An 11,127-nucleotide genomic window follows, 5' to 3' on the forward strand; every position below is an offset into this window, starting at 1 on the left:
AAAGCTGAAAATTTCTATATATTTGAAGAAAATCTTAGGCCTAATTGTTACCTCTAAAGAATTGAAACTAGTCATTTTCTATTCTTAATGGGGAAATAAACTGAATGAGGAAGAGGAATCTTGAGATGGAGGAAATGGGGGAAGGTTGTAAAAGGGAATAAATTTTAAAAAAGTGGAGAGGTGAGGAGGGATAAAGGACATAAACTACAAAAGAAAAATACAAACAAGTTTAATGGAGACAAACTGAATAGGTATTTCTCTTCCTGCCAGTACCTATGAATGGGGGGTCGGGCAGGGATGAGGTTACCGTTAACCCTTTCTTGTCGTAGTGTTACGGAGTGATGAGATGGGTGATGAGATTTTTGAATTTTTAAGATTTTGAATAATACCAAACTCCCCTTCCAAATTAGAAAAAAAAAAATTCTAATGTTTAAAAAAAATTTTTAAGTGAGAAGTTATCTCCTTAGCTTTCCTCGAGAAAATCGCAGTGACTGAAATTGGCAGTGACTTTTTCAAGCAGCCACACGAGAAAGTTTTCGGCCGCCTCGAAAACCTCGCGGCTACCGCCGGATGCTCCAAAGTCAAGATCCTCCGCAGACAGGAAATGCCTTTTCCAGCCCCAGGGTCTCCTCCCCGCGGCCCTCTCTATTGTCTGGAGAGATTTGTGTACATCCGACTGAAGAGGTTTCCCGCCTGCAACTGCGAATCAAAGAGCTGCTTCAAAAGAAGGGACTCAGTGGGGGCTTTCTAGCTCTTCAGGCTGACACTTGGCGCCCACTGTGTGCCAGGTATTGATGCCTCCTCTCAGGTGAGCCGCCCACCTCTCGAGGAGTTGAGGCTGAGAATTGAGCCCAAGGCCCCCAACCAGCAAGGGAGGTGGAGGGGACTCGTCTGCCTTACTTCCAGCCCTGCTCTTATCCACAACGGTAAGATTCCTGAGTAGGGTTCCCCACAGCCATATCTGAAGGGGTAGCTAATGTTCTGTAGACCTTGGACCTCAGGTATACTGGTGGGTGGGAGGAATCTCCAAAGTGCTTCTCATTCGGATTCAACAACAATACAAAAAAAAAAAAGTATCAAGGGATAAAATCAGATTATATAGAGATTCCAGCTGGAATTTCATGAAACCCAAAAGTAAATGTTAGTACAACATCTGATTATTTTTACTACGAGATACAAAACTCCTAATTAGAAGCATCATGAGTGACTGTTTAGTTTTCCACATTTGTCCCATGCTGTCAGTATTCACATAAATATCACCTCCAATCACAGATTTAGAGGAGCATTAGATTTTAAAATCATTAGATTTTAAAGAAGAATCAAAAGGGTGAGATTTTGAGTTCCCATCGTCTTCCTCAAAGCAGTATAACTGCAATGGGGATTTTTGGTAAGTGCATTCTGTCCCCAGCTAAATACATTTCCCCCAAGTCTAGATACATTTTCTTAAATCCCTGCCCTGCCCCCATTAACTAAAATGAATATTCACAACAATGAAACCACACACAGAAAAAAGCTTGTCAGAAATGTTGAAAGAGAATAGGTACTTTCACTATCAGAGATGGTTTCCTCTTTTCCCACAAGATGTCTTATCAGCCTTCACCCTGAGAAAACCATAAAAAGTAAGAAAAAGAAACCTTATGCAACAGTTCTCTAAATAAAATACTACACAGCAGCCTAGTCATTCCTAAAAGTGATGTTGTTTAAAGAGTCAAAGTACATCATCCAACAAAATCAATATCCTATTAAGTTAGAAAGGGTTCTGAATATCAAAGACTGACGAACTGAATAACTTAAAGTATAAGTACATGACCCAGGGGATTAATCACACACTGTCATGGTGAAATTAGGGCAATTCTTCCAATCATTAACGTTTTGCTTACAAAAATGTGCTTTTCTGTTTGTCTTTCTGCTAAATGATAACCGTTTTCAAGTTGAATCTCCTGATAAAAAGAGTTAAAAACAAGACAGGAGTTGTGCTGTAAAGGTCATACATGCTGCTTCAACATGAAATAGCCAAAAGACAAACAAATGAAAAATGCCTGGATTGTAGGAAGAATTTGTAAATACTCATTGGCAATCTGCAGTGGGGCACTTTAGAAAACAGTTAATGCCAACCTGTGTCCTGAAAATACTGTACTTCCTCCAGGTAACATGCTATGGATTCTTAAGGACATGTTTAGATTCAGAACATGATCAACTTGAAGAGAATTGGGAATAGCTTTAAATTGGAAAATGGCCTGGTTTCAGGGATTGTCTACTTTAAAACAAGATTTCACTCCTCAATTTTTCTAGTGCCAATCAATACATAAACCTGTATTCCTCTGCTTCATAGTCATGATACAGTTATTCTCAAGAATAAACATTAACCAGAGGTTATCTCCAGGAGCCACACACACACACACACACACAGATTTCAGGATTGCTTTAATTCAATATTAGGCCCATAAGCCTCCTGTTCTCCCCAAACTCTGATACAGACAGTCCTCTTTTCAAATGAGACTGACTATGACCTTTGAAACCTTGATGAAACCTGTCAGGCAGGGACAGGGAGCCTGGAGCCTACAGATGAGGGGAAAGGAGACCCTCTCACTGGATGCCTACTTTGGGCTCCGACATTGAGGAGAACTGAGTTGGGAATTGGGGTGCTGGTAAGGGTCATGTAGATCAACTAGACCATCTTCATTCAATAGATGAAAGAACTGAGGCAAAGAACTAAAACTCCAACCCAAATCTTTAAACTTCCAGGCCAATGCACACCTCTCTGCTTCAGGACCCAGTACAAATTTTCTCAGAAATTAAAATTCACGGGTAAGGACTTCCCTGGTGGTCCAGTGGGTAAGACTCTGCGCTCCCAATGCAGGCGGCCTGGGTTCAATCCCTGGTTGGGAAACTAGATCCCACATGCATGCCACAACTAAGAAGTCCGCTTGCCACAGCTAAAAAAAGATCCTGCACGCCGCAAGGAAGATCCCGCGTGCTGCAACTAAGACCCAGTGCAGCCAAAATAAATAAATAAAATAAATAATAAATAAATAAATGTTTCCTAAAAAGGAGTCCCCTGTTCATTAAAAAAAAAGAATTATCTGAAAGTAGCAATATAGCAAGTTTGATGGAAAAAATTATTAAAATAAATAAATAATAAATAAATAAAATTCACAGGTAATTCCAGGGGCCTTCTTGGAATCTAAGGAGGCAGGGTGTGACACCCCCCTAAGTGCAACGACTTTTTCACTCTCTTCATCTGAGTGCTCATGTCTGGGAAGCCACAGCCCTGGTCAAGCCAGGCCAGGGGCAGAGGCATTCCTTCACAGGACCCCAGCCCAGAGGCACCAACTCCACAATAACTAGAGGCCTCCATGGAGGCCCAGGCTAGAGGAAGGGATTTCTTTCTTTTTTTTTTTTTTTCATTTTTATTGGAGTGTAGGTGATTTACGACGCTGTGTTAGTTTCAGGTGTACAGCAAAGTGAATCAGTTATACATGTACATATATCCATTCTTTTTTAGATTCTTTCCCATATAGGCCATTACAGAGTATTGAGTAGAGTTCCCTATACTACACAGGAGGTCCTTATTAGTTACCTATTTTATATATAGTAGCGTGTATATGTCAATTCCAATCTGAGGAAGAGATTTCTGGACTCCCCCCTCCCAGATCTGGCTCTTCGTTTCCTGGAATGTCAGGAACCTGACGGCCCCAAGTAGGCAAGCAGCTGGGCTGGCAATACCCGGCCGGTCAGAAACCTCAGCCCACCCTTCCTCTCAGCTCCACACCCACCCTCAGCTCAGCACTTCATTCCTCCCCAGCTCACAATACCTCTTCCTCAGCCCTGCTCCCTCCCCTCAGCCAGGAACCCTGCGCCCACCTCCCCTCGTCCTCCTCAACGCTGCCACCCTCCTGTTCCCACACTGGCAGGAACTGTCGGCAGGAGGGGAGCAGGTGAGGGAGTGAGGGGTGAACGCGGGTCCCACCTGCTTTTTCCACACAAGAAGCACCTTAGAGCCCCAGACCAGCAGCTTGGGCAACACCTGGGCACTTGTTAGAAGTGTAAATTCCCTGGCCCACCCCAGACCTGCCCAAATCAGAAACTCGGGGGATGGGGAGGGCAATGAGTTCCAACAAGCTCTGCCGGTGATTCTGAAGCTCGCTGAAGAGGGAGAACCGCTGTCCTGACACAAAGTACTCCCCTCCCCCTAAGCGGACCCCCAACCCGGGCTCGGCAGCCAAAGGATGACGCAGTGTTGACTCACGCGGGTCAAGGACGGCGGCCCGGGCTGCCCGGCCAGCCAAGGTGAATCGATGGCGTTCGGTGGCCCCCGCGCTCCGCCGCGGCGCAGCTGCTCTTCCCTTCCCGCCGCCTGGCGCGCCCGGGGCTCGGGGTCTGCTGGCGGGAGCCACCTCCGCTGCTTCAGACACACACACACCACTCCCCGTCCCCCGCCAACCCCCAGCAAACTCCCGGGGAAAGGCTCACATCTACCTTTCAGGTGCCAGCGCCAGAACCGCGGCCCCAGGACGCCAGGAGCCACGAGCCGCAGGAGCGCCGGCGAGACGCACCGCCAGACGCTCCTGCGCCGGACCCCACGCCCCAGCCCCGGCCCCAGCGCCCAGCACCGCGCCAGTCACCCCAGGCGCTGGAAGAAAAGGTGTGGGTTTGTTTTAATCGAAGAATGAGAGGTCCAAAGAGGTCAGTCATCCCACCGGCGGATTTATTTTATATACAAGTTACTCATTTAAAAAAAACAAACAAACCATTTTGGCCATGTCTTTTTTACAGTGAACAATTATATATACACACATTATAAACACTGTTTAATATAAAACACAATATCTACAATCTACTTACATTTAATTAATCTGCTACTTCTAGTTCATCTGTGATTAATTTTAGTCACTGATGAGTCAGTTTCTCTGCTTGAACTGGACTGTACTATCCCCTTAACACCTTGGTCAAACAGGTTCTAAGTGACAGTGCAAAACAAGCATTTAAGATTATCAACTTATATTGATTATTTATCTCTCTGACGAAAAGAACACATACATCCCCGAGACAAGAGCTCTGAGATGGTTTTGGATTTAAGGCAGCAGTGTAAGAATGTAACAAAAAAGTAAGGAATGTTTCCTTTAAAATATTACAAGGCTGCCTGAATTGTGGGCCCCCTTTCCAAGGCATACCTCTGGATTTGGGATGTCCCTTTACTTTTCCATTAAGTGGGATGTAGAAACAGGTTATAGAAAAATCATTCAAGAAATTCCTATTAAAATCTTTAAAGTTATAACTTAAAAATTTAACAAAAAAGTTCAAAATTACTTTTTATAAATAGAAAAAACAAGTTACTTTTTAAAAAGGGGGTGAATTTAATCAGTGAAGAGTCCCTTTATCATACAATCTAAAATCAGTTCATAAACTATTTAAGTCAAAATTAACGTTTCAATGTGTTTGTTATTTAGCCAGTGCACCACACATTTTAGGTTTCCAGAATACCCAAAATTGATTCCCTTTCTCATATAGTTTTCCGGTTCATCTATGGAGATTTTCTGTAGCAAATGTTATTCCAAAGCTCAGTTTTCTGAACATGCCAATGTCAGTGGTCATCATCCAGCATTAAAATAGCCTTTATCACCCTCGATGTCCACTTCCTGATCAGAATCCTCTGAAATCTCTGATTCAAGGTCTTCCTGGGAGACAGGGGAGGGCGAACATTGAGAGCTATCCAAAGCACCTTTATTCTGTTCACTGTCTTGCCTCTGGTCGCAGGAATTGTCCAAACTTTCCAGTTCTTCTTTTTTATTGTTTTGAGGGTTCTCCTGAATGAAGAGGATGAAAATGGAGATTGGTGGGATCATGAGATATGAAGAAGTGAGAGACATAAATCAAATGTCTTTTCATCTTCTACCATCTTTTTAATTCTTAGCTTATCAACTGCTTTCAGGTATAATATTTTTATTCAGAAAATACATACTTGTGCTTCTTTCTCACTTTGGAAGAAATAAAATTCCTGTCATATTCAGAGAAAGATTATACTCTTGCCAGATAAGAACCACCAATCACAAATATAAATGTAAATGTGTTATGTCAAATGAAGGCTTAACTCCAGCCCAGACCCATGGTCTCAAGGTTCTTAAAAGTTTAGGGAGAAAAAGAAATTAGATCACTACAGATACACACTATCTTTATTCTTCAAATATTTAAACCTTGCCAATTAACAAAGTCTTCAGACATTTAAAAAATATGAACGCTAAATAGTGAATTAAGGATAAAGTTTCAAAATTATTAGACTGAATCCTTTTTTTATGCATTTTCTGGAGTAAGTTCACAAACATATACACACATAAATATGTGTAGCAAGTTACACAATCGTGGCAAAGAAAAAATGCAGAACTGGAAGAATGTTGCTAACTGGAAAGAGAGACAAATATAATTTACTTAAAATCTGGAGGAAATTTCTGGAAAATATTCCCATATTACATAGGAACCACTGTTTTTAAAGTCCCTGGTAAACTACCTTTGACCAAGAACCAAATAAGTTAGTAAATTTTTAATCCTGTTTTTGTCTAAAATGCACATAGACACTATGAAGAAATATGATATACTGCTAAAGTTTTTTTTTCTAAAGCAAGACTATAGAATAATAGATTTACCAAGCTTACAACTATGTAACAAGTCACAAGATCAGATATTGAGAGGGAATCTGAAATTTATCGCTAAATTTTAAAATGCACGCTGCTTTCAATTTCCCCACTCATTATTGTTTCAAAAATATCTCATTTATTATAAACCGTATATAGACTGGCAAATGAAAAATTCAGCATTTGTCAGATAACTTTGGAGAAGACATCCAGATTAGGACATCAAAAACAAATCTTTAGCTTTAAGTCAACAGAGCTTCTTTAAAAACTGAATTAGCCTTTACTTTTTATCACATATTGCGTAACAAGGTCATTGGAAGAAAGACTTAGAAAGTTTAAGCTGCCTTTCAAACAGGCTTGGATATTCTCTTACTGTTTTTATATTCATTTTAAGAGCTAGAATTAGAGGGAAAATAATTTTTTAACACTTTGATATTTAATTCTTCTAAAAAACAGTGCAAACAAGACTTAAAAGTGTTTATTTCCTTATATTTACCCTTGAGCTCTGCCTAGTTTTATTGTGGCTGTGTAAATAAAAGAAACAATTTTCTCCCAAAGATAACTGCTTAAGTCATTTACTGTCAATTACTTTATCTTTCCTGCGTTAATTAGATAAACAACATATGGGGTTTATAAAACAATTAGCTGGGAGTTTTACTAGCCAGTGTGTGAAAACCCAAGCATAATTGATATAGGAACCGCATTAGGTGCTTTTAGCATTACTGCCGCCTGAACAACTCATCCTGAATTTCAGCAGGACTATTTGCCTTTTTAATCAAGGTGAAGAGGTTAAATAGTCCCTCAAATGACTTTTGCATACAACCTGTAACAGGCCTCGCATTGAGATAACATGATAAAAATATTTATTTCCATAGAAACAGAGCCATGTCAATACCTGTTTTAGTCTTCTCCATTTAGCGCGTCGATTCTGAAACCAGGTTTTGACCTACAGGAAAGACAGAAAGAAAACTTGCCAAGAGCCCAGAATCCCGAGGGACCTGGGGAGGCGGGGAGAAGCCGTTCAGGAGCTGCTGAGCCAAACAGCGATCCAGGCGTGCCAAAGTTCCCTGTGGCTCCACTGTCTCCCTTTTGCCCCGCGACCCACGCCCCAGGAGCCTGCCTGCGCCCCGCGAGCGAGCTCACCTGCCTCTCGCTAAGCTGCAGCATCTTGGCCAGACGCTTCCTCTCGGGCGGGGAGAGGTATTTCTGGGTCTCAAACTTCTTCTCCAGCTCGATGGTCTGGTCGTTGGAGAACCTCACCTGGCCGCCTTTCCTTTTATGCAGAGGCCTCTGCAGGAAAGGGCTCCAGAGCAGGGGTTTGCCTGCGGGCAAAAGCGACGGTTAGTGAGGGCCGCTTCTTAGTGAGGGCCCTGAAGCGGCGTGGCCCACCCCGGCCCTGCCTGCACTGGGGATGACAAATAATGGGAGGGGAGGCTACGGGACACTCAAGCAGACACATTCACGTATACCCCCTGAGACGTGGACCCAACACGCTCCCACCAATACACATCATACCCACAGACACAGGAACATCCAAAGTCACACATCTACACGGCATGTGCACAAAGATCACACGTGTATGCTCAAAGACACACACCACCATCACACCCATGGCTAGATACAATCATTTTGATCCCCAAAAGAACACCGACTCTAGGTTGAGCTTAAAATACCATGACCCTCTTTAATCAGTCGCTCTCAAAATTTATACACAACTTTTTTAGTCTAGAGGGCCTGCAGAGAGGTCCTCTCCCTTGGTGAACTGCACTTTCCAAATATCCGTTAGGCTGGGGAAGAGTGGGCCTGTCACACTAGCCAAGGCGTTGCTACCAGGGTCCAGCGGCCTGGCTACAACGGAAGCCCTCCGGCCCAAGAGCAAGCTTCAGGGCGCGTGGAGCTTCCCATCCTGGCTGGAGGGCGCCGGGCCTCCTCTGATTTCACACCCGGCCGGTGGGGGCGGCCAGTTAGAGCCACCCCGTGGGCTATGGCAACATTTCCGTCAATGTGTTTCCTGTTGGTCTATCTCGAAAAACCCTTTGCTTCCTCCTGCACAGTCCCAGCAGTAACCCAAGGAAACCCAGGGCGCGCTCTGTGAAAACGTTTGCCCCCAGGCCCGGCCTGGCTGAGGGTCCCCCTCCGGCCCAGAAGGCAAACAGAGCCGCACCGGGCCTGCGCCATCAAACCCTCAGGAATGGAATCAAAAACACAATAACTTAAAAAAAAAAAAGAACTAAAATATAATCCCCCCCAAATCTCTCTAGCGATGAGAAAGGAAGGTGGAGAACTGAGTGAGGGACCACACCATAATACTGATGACATTAAAATGTCAATTAATTAATATGTTAGTTGTCTCCAGGGTGCCTGCAGAGGCTGCCAATAACAGAGTAGATTTTAAAACCCTGGTGGCCCAAGGCAAGGAGCCCCGTTTTATTTAGCCGGGGGCACCAAGGGCCACCCGGAGTGCAGATCACGGGTGGCTTATTTCTTAGGCCACTCGCTGAGGGGACAAGTCCCGCAAACTCTATACGGCCAACGTGTCCGCGCTGCCCTTCCTATTCCAAAGACGTGTGGGTCAGTCCGTCCGTCTGTCCGTGGGTCTGCAGGCCTGCGCTAAATGCTTTTAAAGTTGGCAATGTTGTTTTTTCGAGATTTTGCTTACGTCAGGATTCAGACTGGGGCAAAACAGCCTCAAAAAAAAAAAAAAAAGGGAAGCAACTGGTTATTTTAGCTGCCATAAAGTCACATCCCACACAGAGGAAATGAACAATATCAGAAAAACGGATCCCGGCTATCAGAAGTCGAGTGTTTCCTGAATTTGTCTGTATTGAGGATGTCGATAAAATAATCAGCAGCGTGCACTACTCCGGGGGAAGGGTCTGCTTCATGCAGCCAGGAAAACACTTAACAGCTTCTGAAACCAGATTTACTCCTATCGAGAACTCAAGATTTCCTGTATGAACGGAAAGGGTCAGGCTCTTTCACTGCACAAGCTTGTTGAACCAGGTCCAGCCCCGTAACCACCCCGGCCCGGCAGCTATCCCTGCCCCGCGGGGGCGGCCCGGGGCGCTTTGGCTCTCCCTTCCCAGTCCCTCCAGCTAAGGGAGCCCACCCGGGCGACACGCGACCCCAGGACTCCTCCAGCTGCCGGCCCCAGCGGCAGCGCCCGAGGTCCGGCCCGGGCCCGCGCGCCCCGACGCCTGCAAGGTGCAGGAAAACCAATCTGAGTCATGGTGCGGGCAGACTGGGCTGCCCGCCGCCGGGGCCCGCGCCTGCCGTCCCCCGCGCGCGCCCGACAGCCGCTTTTCAATCGCTTTTGCCACAACTTTCTGTTGCCTCCCCTCCGCCCCCGCCGCCTCCTGGGCGCTGCCACCTGCCGGGTGGCGCCTTTCTCGCCGCCGCCCGGGCTCGGCCCCGCCATGACCCCGGCCGCCTTACCCAGGGGGTCGTGGCGGAGCAGGGCGTGCGTGTAGTCGTTCACCGACCGCGGGAAGGGGTACAGAGGGCCCCCGAAGCCGCCGGGTCCGTAGGCGGCGGCCAGCGCGGCGGCGGAGTGGTGCGAGAAGGCGGGGTGGATCGGCGTGGGCTCGTATACCGGGGTCCGGTAGGAGGACACGAGGCTGGTGAAGGAGGAGTTGGGGGACGGCAGCGTGGGCGTGGGGGTGGGCGCGGCGGGCCCGCGACCCAGGATGTCCTCGATGTAGAAGGGCGTCGGGTGCGCTGGCTGCAGCAGCGGCGTGGGCGCGTACAGCGGCACCCCCAAGGCGCCCGCTGCCGCCGGTCCGGGGTGCGGGTACTGCATGGCTCCGCCGCGCTCCGGGCCCTCGGAGAGCTGCCGCCCGCGCCGCGGCGCTACATTTATCGGCGCTCCGCGCTCCCGGCTATAGGCTCTGCCGACTGCGGGGTGGGGCCGCGCTCTCTGGCCCCCTCCTGCCGCTGGGCCCTGCGGCCAATGGCGCGGAGCCCCCGGAGCCGTCTCCCGCCCCCACCCTTGGCCCGCCCCCGCCGGCCGAGGTCCCCGCCCCTGGGACGCGCTTGCTCCCAGGCTCTTAGGACCCTAAGCCCGGCTGTACCCTCGCCGCCGACGCTCGGGGCTCCAGGCACCCTGCCTCGGGACGCCCTCGAAGGAAGCCCAGGGCCGCGTCCGTCAGGCGAGGCGCGAGGCACGCAGCTGGCTGGAAGGCGGCCTCAAGCGGCCCTAGCCCCGGCGGCGAGGCATCTCCGCCGAAACTCGGGGGCACTGGTCCAGGCCCGGAACCGGGGAGGAGGTAGCAGGCCCAGGCAAAGGGCGACTGGACTCGGGGCCCGCAGGCGTAGAGGCCCCTGGTCGGGCCGCGCCTTCGCAGGCCTGAGAGCACCCTCCGTGGTCAGCGCGCTCCCTGGAGTAACGGTAGCATTGGCTGTTGCCCTGGGCGTCTCGGGAGTGCTCGTAGCGGGAGAGAGTGCCCTGGGTTCCTGGGGCAACTCCAAGGAGAGAGATCCACGGCCCTTGCCTGCGTCC

At 47.8% G+C, this 11,127-nt stretch overlaps 1 protein-coding gene across 1 annotated transcript; it reads right to left on the reverse strand.

Moving 5' to 3' along the window:
• Positions 1-4,692: 4,692 nt before the first annotated feature.
• Positions 4,693-10,455, reverse strand: HHEX (hematopoietically expressed homeobox). Its single transcript, XM_082853927.1, has 4 exons — positions 10,065-10,455; positions 7,773-7,951; positions 7,525-7,575; positions 4,693-5,807 (listed from the first exon to the last, which is right to left on the reverse strand). Exons 1-4 carry the CDS (start codon positions 10,426-10,428, stop codon positions 5,595-5,597), a joined length of 807 nt encoding a protein of 268 aa, XP_082710053.1. The 5' UTR covers positions 10,429-10,455; the 3' UTR covers positions 4,693-5,594.
• Positions 10,456-11,127: the final 672 nt, after the last annotated feature.

This window comes from Leucopleurus acutus (genome assembly GCF_964270905.1).
Source record: "Leucopleurus acutus genome assembly, chromosome: 14".
Classification (NCBI taxonomy): Eukaryota; Metazoa; Chordata; class Mammalia; order Artiodactyla; family Delphinidae; genus Leucopleurus; species Leucopleurus acutus.

What these genes read in the sequence shown, in the direction of transcription:
- HHEX (XM_082853927.1), bottom strand. Translation starts at nt 10,428, where the DNA reads ATGCAGTACCCGCACCCCGGACCGGCGGCAGCGGGCGCCTTGGGGGTG. An exon ending in GCTCCGCCACGACCCCCTGG is followed by an intron (nt 7,952 to 10,064) that starts GTAAGGCGGCCG and finishes TTTTGCCCGCAG; the next exon opens with GCAAACCCCTGCTCTGGAGC. An exon ending in TGCAGCTTAGCGAGAGGCAG is followed by an intron (nt 7,576 to 7,772) that starts GTGAGCTCGCTC and finishes TCTTTCCTGTAG; the next exon opens with GTCAAAACCTGGTTTCAGAA.